We start from the raw sequence: 15,088 nt of genomic DNA on the forward strand, positions 1-15,088 counted from the left end.
ACCACTCTTACTCGAAATGAATCCAACATCTTAACGACACCAATTACTTCATTTGACGAGCGATCTTTCAGGTCAGCTGGTAAGAATGAGACTGTTGCAAATGATGAAATTTTAATTTAATCTGTTTCCAGGGCCTGAATTATCTCGTGAAGAATAATTCAGTTCAAGGTAGACAGACCATGGTACATTTACTTCAATCTAGTAAGGACCTGATCGGCGGTCACAGTCTGTGACTACCTTCGCTAAGTAAGCGAGCAACACAAACCTATGACTTGAAAAGAAGGTGCATGGCCGCCTCCAACGAGACACTCCTGTCTAAGTTGCCTGTAGTTATGCAGACCGGAATGTGGATCTCTGGAATCGTACCTTCTGGTATCCTCTATGGCAGCCATTATGATATACTAAAGAGATTTCAGATTTTCGGTCAATATTGAGGTTGTTGGACGTTCAAGGTGCAGGATTCACACCATAATGACTCCACCATATGAATCCATCCTAAGTCGGCTACATCCGATGATAGGTTATATTCAGCCATACATGGTTTGTCGCTTCTGGTTTGGGTACGTTATATTTGAGCGTGTTTGTTTATTCTCCTGATGCAGATCCTACTTTTGCTGCTTAAGAATTTGGTGCAAGGCAGATTCATCCTTCTCTTGAGAAAGCGATAAGTCGCTTCCTGGCTGCACCACCTAGCTTCCTGGGTTTGTTAACAAAACAAAGAGTTGAAGAACAGATTAGAGAGTTGTCGTGGTTTATTCAATGTCTTTTTCCTCTGTGGACTCGGGATTAGATTCTTTGGTTACATTATGTTCCTTTGAAGAATCCCATGAGTAGCTGAGGAAGAGAGGTCGATCACGGCAATGCTTCGCGTTATTGTGACGAGGGTTTCTATGACGAGGGGGCGGTCTGGTATGTTTTCCAGTGTCCCTCAGTGGGCTAAGAGTCATGAATTCTTTCGGCACGAGTACACTTACCTTAGAATCAGACATCATTTGAAAGGATTCTTACCTCCATCGGTGACAACTCATCCGGCAGGGGTATTCTACTCAGCATCTGCTTTTCGATTTTCTTTACAAACTATCGTGGTACAGAAGGTGAAACTTCTAGAGAGGTAAAATTGAAATGCAGAAATGGAATACAAGAAAGTACTGCTCTCTTTGGGAAATGTAGCAACCAAGTCCATACTAGCCAATCCTAACTGACTGTCCAAAAGTAAGGGATCATTATTTAAATATGTACTTTATTTATATATACTATAATAAGTATATGAACATACCTACTTTTTTCAATCAATAATCAGAGAAATGGTCAAAGAAGTTGTAAGAAAACCTAAGTCATTCAGATAATGAATGACCAAGGATCTGAAATTTGCTTTCATCATTAACGATTTCGCCAAATGAAGGTTATTTACTGAAATGTTTTACCGAAGTGATATGTTTGAGTCATTCACTGTTCACATTATTATCAATTTATAGTAGGTATTACTGTACAGACAGTTTTAAACAGATTATTTCAACACGAATCCTCAACGGAAAGTATCTAATTTCTGAAGGTTTCGTATGGAAATGATAAACCATTGCAAGTGAATTGAAGGTTCGACAATACTGAAAATTAGAAATGTGAGTTTTTCACTTAACAGTTCACACAACCGCTGCACGTATTTCACTATACAGTAGCTTTCTCAGCCGTGTTCAGTATGAATACGCCTTGAAACTTAGAAATCTTGATTTACTAAAAATTCCAAACTTTTGAGATACAAATACCAACCTATTCTTAAAAAAACAGAACAAGCTCTTTCAACATGTCTTCAGGAATTTTTTCGGTCTAGTGTTACACATAAAATATTTCATCCAGAATATTTGCGGCATCTCACAGCGGCATCTGAGGTTCGATTCTCGCAAAAATGTTCAATGCAAATTTGCATGGAACATAATTGCTTTCATTTGAACAGCTGTTTCTACAAACAACAGGACGGTCCGGTAACGGGAGCTCGTTACCTTCTTTCATGGCTATCAGTGTTTCGAGTTTTATAACACTTTTCCTAAAATAATAATTAAATTTGGCTATTATTTATCTATATGGTTACCCAACTGTTGTGTATATAATTTCCAGTACATGAATTTTTTCAACAAACACGTATAAAAACCAAGGGTGGGGCTTGGACAGTCTCATTTATCATTGATATTCGTCGATTGAATCTTCTGTCAATCTCATGGTGAAAGGATACAACTTCTATTCCATTTATATTTTGTCTTGTCCTTTAAGAACAGTTGAGTCTAGCAATGCATTTGTAGTTCAGCTTAGTACTACTGATGAGAGTTTGGCGGGTCTAATCTGCTCTGTATGTTGTTGGATCATGAGTGATTCATTTTTTGCCTTCAGTTTCAGTTAATTTTCTTGCACTAAAAGCTGCAGTAAAACAAAAAACTCGTTCGGCTGTCGATGTCGTGGCTTTGCAAGGGTCTGTTGGGGAGTTTCATTCATTGATATTCGTCGATTGAGTCTGCTGTCGATACCATAGAAGGCGTCTTTATAAGGGCAGATATCATAGTCTCTTATTTGCCAAACCTGTCTTTTGAGGAAAGTTTAGTCAATTACTGTCAAAGTAACTAGTGAGTCTTATTTGAATCGAAGATATTCATATAACTAAGTTTTTCTGTACCAATATCAGTACATTTTCAAATTCTTCGCTCCCGGGTAACGTGCTTTTTATTATAATTATTACACCGCCAAGACTTTTTTAGTTATCTGAATACATCTACATAGTTCAAGTCCGATTAGAATAATTTTAAAAGGACTTCATTCATATAAACATATAGTTTATTAACACACCAAACTTTTATTTATCTTCTACTTTGACTTTAAAATCGTATAAATTATTCAGTTAGACATAAATCAATATCATGATATGAACTTCATCTTTCTGTTCTATCCGTGTTTTGATTTAACTAATTTGAACAAAAACCTATTGTTGTTACTTAACTATACGAGTACTTTAAATATGTATTACATTATTTCATGTAACTTTTTTAAAATAAATTACAGTCCAAGTTACACGCTGAGAATGTAGTTGTAGTTGAATCACCGTTTGAAATTATCAAAAACATAAAAAAATAAAAACTGTTCTCTTTATAACATTGGATCATATTCAAATGATATCATTCCAACGACGAAATGATATAATACAATCTTAAACATATTGCCAGCTGCTAAATGTTCAAATATAAATGAGGTCATACCCTATCGTTTTTTTCCGGAAACCTATATCTGAGAAAGAAGTATATATACATTATTTTGAACAGAGCAGCTGACTAAGTAAGTAATCATTGTAATATTTATGTATAAATATATTTTCAACTTTCTACTCTCAGGTCAAAAAGTTTAAGATAATGTCTAATGGATTCGAGCATACATTATTGGTATTATAACTAAAACTCTGTCAAAACGTAATTCCGTTCTCTCCGATGCTGCGTGTTGGTAAAATGTGTAGTAGGGTAGTTATAATATATATTTCTGAGGACATCGCTGGCATTAATCAATTTATTGATTGTTTATGGTGGAAATCCTGCAAATATTATCAGGTAATGAACCCAGATAAGGCTATATGAGCGAATTGAATATTAGAGGATTAGTTGGTGTAACAAAAGAAAATCAGGCACTCGCATCCAGATTCCACAGGTTATAATATAGAAGTTTAGGATAATAACTAATATCACAATTAGTAATGATGAAGAACTAAACCAAGGCTGAAGACCTCCTGATGAAAATGTGAAGAGGCAATATCAATGATTGTTCAGTGTGCAATCATACACATTTAGGATGTCTACGAGTTAAAGAAACAATATTTGTCATGTGGAAAGTGTTGGAGGAAAAATATTAGAAGAAAGGTCTTCCGGGACAATTATTTTTGAAGAGAAAACTTCTCTCAATGAAATTAAGAGAGGAAAAATCATTAGATGAATAAATTATAGAGTTTAAAGATGTTTTCAGAGAATTGAAAGCTACAGGTGCCAAAATAGAAGATGACTATAGTCTTTAATCTTCTCTTATCATTACCTAAGACGTACGAGATGGTTGTTAGGATAATTGAAAACTTATCTACTGGTACAGTAAGTTATTAAAAGGTAAGACAGAAGCTGGAAAAAGGATCATTAGGGTTGTAGGTACAACATCTACCAATGAACTTTATACATTTATAGTGGAAAAAAACTTGTCATGGCTGCGGCGAATCTAGCCATTTTGTAGATTACCAACACGTAACCAACATCAAGTGAGTAGGAATACGCAGACTATGTTCAACTGCATACCGCGGGTATCATCAAGGTTTAGCTATAGAAGAAAACAATAAAAGAAGATATAATGATGGATACTATAGGAAGCAACTTTGTTATGAATGAAGTTGGAAGTTGAGAGTACGATGATTCGGAAACATTGTGTTTTATTGGAGAAGTTAGTCATGTTCAGGACTCTTTTCAACAAACAGCTTATTCGATATGTTCGATGTTCAAATTATAACCATATTTTGGCTACCGGTGTTAGAAACATTTAAGTATTGATTCATGTAAAGGTATCTTCTTAAGAACGTCTTTTATGTGCCAAACTTCAGAAAAAATTGATTGTCTGCTAATAAATTATAAACTTCAAATATTGAAGTTGTTTTTCATAATAGTGCGGTGAACTTGTTGACGAAAATGAAAAGAAAAGACATTTGAAAAAACTCATATGAATGACTGAAGGTTGACTGAATAATAAAGTAAATTCGTTAAGTGGCATCAGAGATATGCTAATATCAATTTTCAGTTTCAAGAAACTAATAAAAAATTGTATTGTTCAGAGAACAGATAAGGACAATGTTATGTCAAAAATAGATTTTTGTGATCCTTGTGTATATGAAAAAATTTCACGAGTACTCATTATTACGCGTACATGAAATACTACAGTTTTGGAAATTGTTCACTCTAACGTTTGTGGGTCTATAACGCCCACACCAATTTAAATAATCTGGAAAAGATAGTGGTTGGATTACAGTCTCTTACAGTCCCGTACATAATGGAAAGGCTGAGTGGATGAATCGGGGTTTGGTTGAAAGAAGTCGTGCTTTATTGTTTGCGAGAAATATAAAAAAAAGTGAATTATGCAATGAGTTGAAGTCTCATTTCAAGTTTGAAGAATGTAACACCAGCAGAGGATTGTTATGATAAGAAACCTGATGTAAGTAGTTTGAAAGTTTTCGGTACCATGGCTTATACCAAATAAGTTTAGAAACAAATTGGATTCAAACATGAAGAAATGCGTTTCTGTGAGGTATGCGGGTAATTGTTATAGATTGTGAAGCATAAAAAAACAATCATTATATCTTGTAATGAGAAATACGTTGAAAGCAAATTTTGGTTTATAAAAGAAATTGTCGGTATCAAAATCGAAGAAGCATCAAATAATATTATAGAAAATGTGGATAATGAAGAAAATTAAAATTTCAGTGAGAGAGATAATGAAAGGAACCTTGGAGATAATCATTCGGAAAATGAGAATGAAGAGAATAGACATGTAAGAAAATTTAAGCGAGAGATTAAGGTACCAATTAGGACAAAGGATCATGAGATGTATTTGGCTTTCGATGCAGAATGTTTTGTAGAATATATTTCTCAATGTTCTGAGGAGTTACAGGAAAGGACTGATAAGGATTGTCGGATGAAGAAAAATAAACCTTGGGAACTAGTGCTCAACTCCAGACATCACCAGAAGATGGCAAATGAGGCTTTGCCGAAACGTTGTGGAAATAATCCTTGTAAGGATCAAAACCACAGAACACGGAGCGAAACCAGGAAAAACAGCTCATTATACTGTATCCGTGAGAATCTTTGCGTTACTTCTTTGCATGATCTAAACATGTTTGTATATAATTACTTTTTTGGAATTGGTTGTTTCCTTCCTTTCTTTGAAAGATTTCCACATCATTTTGTATCAAGATGGAGAAGTAGAAAGCCAAAACCTTTCTTTTCCAAAAAATAACCTCTCCTAAAAATATCCTGTGAATGATTTCTGATTCAATTCCATAACGAATGTTTGGAATACAAACTGAATAGATAGAAGTGGTTATTGTATAATTCAGTATTCATATGAAAGTATTTGTTTCGAAAGTATTTTTATTCCGTGTAATTCAATGTTTATTTGAAAGTAGCTATTTTGAGACTGTTTTATATTCCAGTTTGTGTCTAAAAGTTACTCCTTTGCCTGATACACACATTTTTGTATAGAGTTAGTTTTTTGAAGTTGATTTTTTGTATCAAGATGGAGAAGTGGAAAGCCAAAGGCTTTTCTCCTAAAAGTATACCCCTTTCAATTTAAATTAAAATTAGTTCTTACGGTTCGAGAACATTCTGAAAAGTTTTTTATTTTAATATCTTGGATGGCTTAACAATATGTTAGATGTCTAGAATGCTCTAGAGCGTTTTATACAGTTCGAGAAGTTTCTGAAAAAAATCAATACAATAAAAACCAATAAAAAAATATATATTTTTTCAATCCGAAAAATTAATATTAGATATAACTGAACACAGAGGAAAGCAGGCTTTTGTCTATTGAAGATGTGGATAGTATTTCATTGATTTCAAAATTTATGTCTGAATGTTCTGAAAAACCAATAATTATTCTTTTAATTTTTCAACAAACTATTCAAAATCCCTCCATACATGGTAAAGAACCGACTAGTAATATAGCAATGTATGATTGAAGAAAACTTCAACTGAACTAAACAGCTAATGATTTCTTAGAAAATAATACGTTTTCAAATGTTTTCATTAAAACGTACTGTTTCCTGCAAACCATTATTCATCAATGTGTGCCATATATGGAGTTCTTCAGAGCTCGAGGTTATACTATTGGATAGCATTATCAAGATTTGTTACTGTTCCTGCATCGTGGATGTTTTCGATCGTTAGTTTCAAATATTGTTTTCCAAATTTTTGGAGTAATCAATGAGTAAGTAATCTTTTCTGTTAAATAGGCTATGTTTTTCGATTTCTGCAGCTTTTTCAATTTGTCGAATCTTCGGATTTTGTAGTTGTGCTGTTTCGTGGAGTCGAAATTAATCTATTTGTAGCTGGTGATAAAAGAGAGCGGAGGAAATATCATTACTTATATCTCCAACTTATTCATAGACTTCCTAAATGTGTTTCGTGTTACCTGTGACCCCAAAAAATATCAGGTAGTCGCATTATTTTATGTATAATGATTTTATTTGTACACTTGAAACATACAATTTTAAAATATCATTTGACCTGGTCTATACTAATTTTATATTGACCTTCCTGATATCTTAATTGTGATAAAGCATATTGTTATCATTACTAAAGACCTACACCCTACGTCATTGTTTGATAATTTTGTCGGTCCAAAACTCGTTTTCGGTCATTTAATATGATGCCCACTTAGAAATGTTTCCTTGTCTTCACCAATCATTATATTATTAAATGAAATAAACGTTCATATCGACTTACCTCTAATGGAATAACCATAAATCATTTTACGAATGACTTTTTGAACGATTTAGGCAAAGTTCAGTTGTGAACAATTCATCAATACAATAGTAATGATTTGCCATTATTTTCTCTATGAGTGAAAGACAAAATGCTGTCATTTAAATATACTCAAGAAGCAAAATGAAATATTTACTAATTACGCCAAAACTTTCTACAGTTCTAGGTGATTTTTACCATTGTACTTGTCATAGGACGTGAAAAATGCGTTGATTAACGATTTCCACGCGCACTTTTCCATGGAAGTGATATATAAACAATGCATTTAAAAAAAAAATGCGCCTTAATCGTTTTCATAATGTATTTTTCAAAACTTCGCTCAAATTCAAGTAGTCAGTCGAGTATCTATCTGACTATTGGATTTTGGGCTATCTTTTGATGTCAAAGCAAATGAAATATGTTCAAAACATCAGCAAGTGGTCGAAGATAATGGCAACTAGATTTTAAATTAGATCAACTTGAATAGAACATTGTTTCAGAAGCACAAATTCATTCTCAAATATCCTTTGAGGTTTTTGAATATATTAAATTTCGGGCATGAAAACAAAAACGAAATCTACACAAATAGTGCTGGTTCATCAAGACAATACACAGTGTCACAAATCAATGAAAACGATGGCAAAATCGCATGGAATGGGCTTCGAATTGCTCCCGCATATACAATATTCGCCAGATTTGGCTCTCAGGGACTACTGGCTGTTCGCAGATCTCAAACAAATGAAATGCTCACCGTTAAGAAATTTCGCTCGAATGAAGAGGTTATTGTTGAAACTAAGCCGTATTTTGAAGCAAAAAATAAATCGTTCTACAAAAGTGGTATTGAAATGTGGCGCTGAAATGATTGTGTGGCTCTTGGTGGAGATTGCGTTCCTGAATGAAGCTAATTATGAACAAAAACAAAACTCGTTTTCTCTCTTAGGCCCAGGACTATTCAGCCCAGGTGTTAGGACCAGACTCAGTTTTAACAATGAATTATAAACAAAACTAGTAAAACGGTTTGAAAATTTGTTGAAATGTTCATTGAAAGCTTGGAGAAATATTATGAAAATAGACTGAGAGAAAAAGTGAAGAATAGACAAAGCAGAAAAAGGGAAATGAAATTGATAATAAAGTCAAAAAATACAGAGAAAATGTTTTGAAACAGATAAATCCTGATAATGTAGATGATAGCGTAGTAGATAAAGTAAACAAAGTTGAAATTGTAGATAAAGACGTTGAGATTAACAAGAAAGTGATACTGAATTGGGTATCAGTTGCACAAAATTTACAGAACCTACTCATAATGCGAATATTACTGTTTGCAACTGGCCAATGCTTTGATTTCATACCAAAAAGCGTTTATTTGGACTGATACAAGCAATAGAATATTTATTTTTACAACTTTTATATCGTTTGTTGAATCAATCAACAAATTCATATGTTTACATCGACAGAGGCGATTTTAGTCCTAATACATGACATAGGTATATGTATGTATATATGTATGTGCATGTATTCCTAAAGGTTTATTCAGTTTCGACACGTCGCATTGTGGGAAGTGGATTTCAACGAAAAATATTGTAGGCCAATCCACTATCTTATACAAATATCATGATTTTATTCCGAAAACTGCTCAACTTCTAGTATTATCTTTCACACAACAGATTGTTTCCGCCAACAATAAATTCACTACAGCAATTGAAAAAGATTTTTTGTTATGGTAACAAATTTAATATTTCACAAAAATGCCAATAAGAAAAGCCACTCTGACCATTCTTTGATGAGATATGCATCGCCACTTGGCGACAATATTCCCTACGAAAAGAGAAAAATACGTGTTGTGGTTTTGTAAGTTACTGTTATGAATATCAGCAGAAATTTTTTGTGACCTTATTTTATTTTTATCAATTTTAGGAAAGATTTTATATTCAAGGTCTGCCTACATATCCTGCAGATTATTTGTTGTTTTGATCTATGGGTTTGGGACTTTGTTCACGAGATGGAGCAGTTTACGAAATGGAGTTGGTACAAGTTAATAGAGTTTGCCTCAGACGAAGGTTTTGTATATACATTTGAGATATGATGAAATTATTCAAGTTCCTGCACTGACGAGAGGAAATACCTCCGAAACCGGTCTGAAAGTGACTGTCAAGACTATTCTATTGAGGTCACTTGCATAATATATATAATTGTCCATCGTAATACTAACAGTGGAAGTAGTTATTTAACGGCAGGCATTTGCCTGATCTACCGTGCAGTAATGTTAACTTGGAAAGATTCCCACATTTTTCCAGGAAGTGTTGATAGCTTTGTACAATATAGTGCCTTCAGGATCCACTGAAACGGAGTCATTATCTATCGAACATTTGAAGATATATCAACATATGTCAGATTTACGCTATTGAATTGTGTGCGGAGGGATTGGATAAATCCAACCTCACTCACAAGTCAATAAAAATATTCTCCGACAGTCAAGCGGCGTTGGAAGCTCTTGGCTCCCACCGAGCAACGTCTAAATTGGTAGCAAACTGCCAAAAAAGACTCTCCTCGATAGGAAGACTAAACAGATTGTCTCTGGTCTGAATTTCTGGCCATACAGGCTTGGAAGGCAATGAAGCTGCTGATTCTCTTGCAAAGGAGGGTGCTGCAAGAGGCTTCATTGGAACAGAACCTGTCGTTGGCATCGCTTTGGGCTTTGCCAAACAAACACTTAACACCTGGATGGCAAGAAGAGTTATGGACTTCTGGCAGAATCTTCCAGGATTGGCCCACTCCAAGGCGTTTATTCACCCCTCGAGCTTGATTTCAAACAGTTGTTGGACTACAGTAGGGATGAACTACGATCTCTAACAGGCCTTCTTACAGGTCACTGTCATTTGAATCATCACATGCAGAGACTTGGACTGTCGGAAGACAGTGTGTGTCGCCTCTGTCTGGAAAATGATGAAACTGCAGAGCATATACTTTGTGCTTGCCCCGCTGGGGACCGAATCAGGTTCTTTGAGTTCGGCAGATCCGTACTTTCACCATCTGACCTGAAAGACCACTCACCATATAAACTAATCGGCTTCTTCAAGAAACTGAGTTTATTTGGCCGAGTGTGAATAGGTGTGAGCCACAATAAACCCTGGGTTGCGGTGGAGGATCGAATAGACCCACTCACTTTTGACCTACTTATCTACCTACATATGTCAAAGCCGAGAAAGTTTTTTTGACGGCAAGAAGACAATATTTTGTCCGTTGTGTGCGTTATTAGAATTTCGGCATTTTACAACGAGACATTGTACCCCAATATGTTCAAGTATGTTTGTTAACATACTGTCGACATTACTAGTGAGTATGTCTACTCCGGAAAAAATATGTTTAACGTCAAGGGGCTTGAAAACCTACTTGAAAAATTAATTTAGATAGGAGGGACTATCTGGCTCAGATTCACCAAGTCTTTGAGATAAGAAGTTATATCAGAATTTGTATTACCCCAAACTGGATAAAATTTCGCTATATTCTAGATTTATAAATTCTGCAGTTTTCTATAAACCTATTAGATATCAACATGCGTCAATCATCGTTAAAACACAGGAACTCATACATTTTTTGATAGGGATAGAGCTTCACAGAAATTTGAAACACTAATTCGAACTATAAAGTTGTACACACTCCAGCAATTTTAATTGCTCCATAAAGCTCAGATTATATCTTATTTGAATATGTATCACATATATAGAGTTCTAACCGAATAGAAAATCAAAAGGTTTGCATTTTTTCTATAGATACTTTCATGGGAAATGTTCGACTAACTTAGAATATTGCCGAGACGATCTTTATTAAGAATATTTGAGAATATTTTTTTCATCTTTGTTATAAGTAGTCATACTCACTGACTCGTCTTTCCGTTTTCTGGAAACGTTTGTTGGCAACTTGAGATCAGCAGCGATTTGCATATTCTCGCCAACTGTTAATAGAGGCTGCAACCGATCGTCTTGTGTGATGTAACATGACCATTTTCTGAATTCCTTCAAGTTCCTGATCCTTCCATTAGTGTACACCGATCCTCCTATACCACGAATTCTGTAGCCACTCAAAACATCCAGCAAGGTGCTCTTCCCAGCACCAGAAGGCCCCATGATAGCAATTAGTTGTTTCGGTGGAAACCTTCCATTGATTCTGTGCAAAATCTCTTTTTTACCTGGAAGTAAGGAAGTCAGTCAGTTAGTTAGGAAAGTTCCATTTCTCCTCAATGAGCAGTTGTAAATTTCATATTTTCAATATTTATAGACCAAAGAGAAAGTTCAATCGCTATAATTATAAAGTATAATAGACGTAAAGTGTCCAGTTGTTATAAAATTTGATCATTTCACGTACTTTTTTTATTTAGAAGACTGAAGATTTCGTTGAATAGCTGAAGCTTATGAATGTACGACTTCAAGAACAAAAAAATAAAATAATAGAGGATAGAGGTGATAAAGATGAGTGAAAATGAGAAAGAAACACGAGAAAGGAAAAGAAAGCAATAATCAGGAGATGTGGGAAATGATGGGAGAAGAAAAACTGGAAGGAAAAGAATGCAAAAGGAAAGTATAACAAGAGGTTTTCTTGAAACATAACAAAAGGAAATGAAGAGGAAAGAAGAACAGAAGAATTATGAATTGAGAATGTTCAAGCATTTAGTGAAACAACATTTTTTGACATAGAGAGATTCCAACAAGTGTAAGATCAAATTCTTGAGGTTAGAGACCTAATCAAAAAAGTTCGAGGAGGAATCAAAGAAGTTCGAATAGAAATAAAAAAATCTGGATTTTCAACTGAGTTGAAAACGTGAGAATCAACCAAAGACAGAAATATGGAAGGCCTAGTCGAACAGATTGAAAGAATGTTCACAAAATATGAAAACTCTGACCCGTTACTTGATAAAAATCAATAACACTATACCTGATAAGAATTAAAGAATTTTCATAATAAATTTTATTTGAAAAGTGTTTCGCTACACGCAAGCTTCATCAGTAACTGATTACTGGTAGGACGGTAACTTGGCGGGTTGACGTGGGTGGTCAGTTCCACTCAGTCAATCGACCGCTGTGCGAACCGGTGGTTCGAACCGCAAAGCCGGATGATAGATTTTCACCTCCTATCGTCCAACTCGTGATAGGAATCACACGTTAAAAGGTGAGACCTTGTTAGTCCATAGCTCGCACAAGTTTTGACTTTTGAAGGTTGTCGTTCGTAAGGAGCGATAGTTGGTAAACGGTGAGGTAAGTTGAGCAAAGGTATGGGGCAAGTAGAACACTTGAAATGTCTAGCCAAACCATGGGTTTAACGATAACTAGAGATGAAATAAAATTTTTGTTCGACAGTGAAGTCTTTATTCATAGTATTTTAGTCATAAATCAAGGAAACTTAAAATATTTTTCTTTCAATTATTAATTAAGAATAGAATTAACAAAACATCAACCTATCTCAAGTTCAACTTTAGAATTATATATATATATATATATATATATATATATATATATATATATATATATATATATATATATATATATATATATATATATATATATTTCGGTTCAAAACCTAACTTTAATATTACGAGTATATTATGATCAATATAAGCTATATATCTCATAAGAAAAAATAATAAGATCTCAGAAACTTAATCAATGTCGTCACTGTTACAATTGACACAAACGAAAGTAAGACCAACACCTCGCACACACTTTCTATGTGCCCATTCCCTGCAAACTTGACACTGGATCCAATTTTCTCCTGGTAAACTTTCGGAATAGTCTTCGCAACAAATTAAACAGGAATAATCGATATCGTTGCGTGCACTTGCCTCACTTGACTGGAGTACTTTTTTACAGACAATCTTCATGTTTTTTATCCATATTCTTCTTTGGCTTTGTGTGGTTATATTTTGTTGTTCTTCTAAAGCATCTGTAGGTATAGCAGCTTTTCCCTTTCTTCTGTTAGTTTTAACCAGCTTTCCTTAGCCCATTCTTTTCCCGCCATCTTATTTGCAGTCTAAGAAGATGAAGTTTTAATGACAAATTTAACAGCAGACTCGTAGCCAACGCGACGAACGTCTTTTGGGGAATATCCATAAAAGATTGATGTCATTTGCCGCAAGTATTTTTTTAAAGAGTCCTACTGTTAGAGAGAAATAACTTGCCTCGGTGTTGCATAACCACAAATCTTGTCAAAGTCATCCGTTTGATACCGAATTCTTTAGCGGCGGCACTCACACTTTTTCCCTCATCGTTGACAGCCTTTGCAACATTATTCTTCATTAGTCTTCAGTAGTATAAGAACATCTCCTCATTCTTAAAAAAAAAAACTTACACCAAACCGATCTTCTAAAACAAAAATGAGGTTACGAAAAAACGGTAATAATTATACCCACAACCTCTATACATATCAAAAGCATAATAAATTTATGGAAGAACAACACTAACCTGACCGAAAACAGATAGCATTGGACCAATAGTCAGTAACAGCACAGAATTATAGTCACAATTACTACAAGTGAGAGTCGCAATCACGTTTTTAGCCACCTTATCAATCAATTACAACAAAAAAATACTCTTTTTTCGATCGCATTCAGTATTGGAATTAAATGCATTTAATGAAACAATGGATTCAAAGTCTAACTCAACAATATATCAGATTGAGTTTGAAGTTCAAACGTTCAAGTATAATCAAAAGATAACCTGATCATTAGAAATACGTGAATCATCCATTGATGATAAGTAAAACGATATAGGAATATCATGGTTCAACTTCACAATTTCTCAATACTCATACTCTCAATTACTTACTTAAAGTAAAAGTAATCATATTAATAGTTCGATTCAAGTAATCCGACCTGATCACGTATACGCCTCATTCAGTTTGCCAAGTGTTTTTTTTTGTTTCAATAGAAAATTGTTTAACAAAGAAAACCCACCAAATTCTCACAAAATCCTTACCAAATACACCAAATTCTTTATCTTTGAAAAAATATGCTTTTTTTCTTGAAAAAATGACGATTTTACTGAAATTTTACACTAAGATTAATTCAATAGTCGCCATATACCAGTCAAAAAATAATATTTCACTTTGTGAAAAAAAATCTTCCATTCAAGAGATTTAGACTTTCTTGCTCAACTTCTTCACTCTTTATAATTCATGAATTTGTTCGAATGTGCCATATTGATCTGAAATGAAGTGAGAGGCCGTCCATTATTCACGTGATGTTTTTTTAGCATTTATTAACCCCCTCTCCCTTGATGATATGTGGTTAGGTTTAAGACTGACCCCCTCCCACACCCAAAATCACGTGTATTTTTTAGTAGGTACCTACCTATAAAGAATCTTCAAATTTTTCCTTTCTTATACTTTGCAAATAAGTCACAGATCACCTAGTTTAAACATTGTTTTGATGAAAAACGTACGAAGTGACGGTGTATGCATTTATTCGGCGCCAAAATAACAGAATATAAACTGGGACTGGCAAGCCGAGCCGGGCGTGCGCGGCGCAAGGCTACTTCGTTCGCTGGCAACGGCGAGTCAAAGTCACATTACACGCCGTTTTT

General features: G+C 34.4%; 1 protein-coding gene across 2 annotated transcripts in view; it reads right to left on the reverse strand.

Annotated features, from left to right (window-relative positions):
• The window catches only part of LOC111515953 (ATP-binding cassette sub-family G member 4), a 72,049-nt gene that overhangs the window by 38,038 nt on the left and 18,923 nt on the right, over nt 1-15,088 (reverse strand). The window contains exons 1-2 of one of the 2 annotated variants that reach the window (XM_074170018.1): nt 13,970-14,113; nt 11,396-11,703 (exon numbers count right to left, since the gene is read on the reverse strand). In XM_074170018.1, the coding sequence (XP_074026119.1) occupies nt 11,396-11,641 (246 nt within the window). In that variant the 5' untranslated portion in view covers nt 11,642-11,703; nt 13,970-14,113. Of the gene's footprint in view, nt 1-11,395; nt 11,704-13,969; nt 14,114-15,088 lie in introns of those variants that run through there. The other variant, XM_074170017.1, reaches the window with a different exon arrangement.

The sequence above is a fragment of the Leptinotarsa decemlineata genome, unplaced genomic scaffold (assembly GCF_025532065.1).
Source record: "Leptinotarsa decemlineata unplaced genomic scaffold, Ldec_3_MD MMD2_P_RNA_scaffold_6, whole genome shotgun sequence".
Classification (NCBI taxonomy): Eukaryota; Metazoa; Arthropoda; class Insecta; order Coleoptera; family Chrysomelidae; genus Leptinotarsa; species Leptinotarsa decemlineata.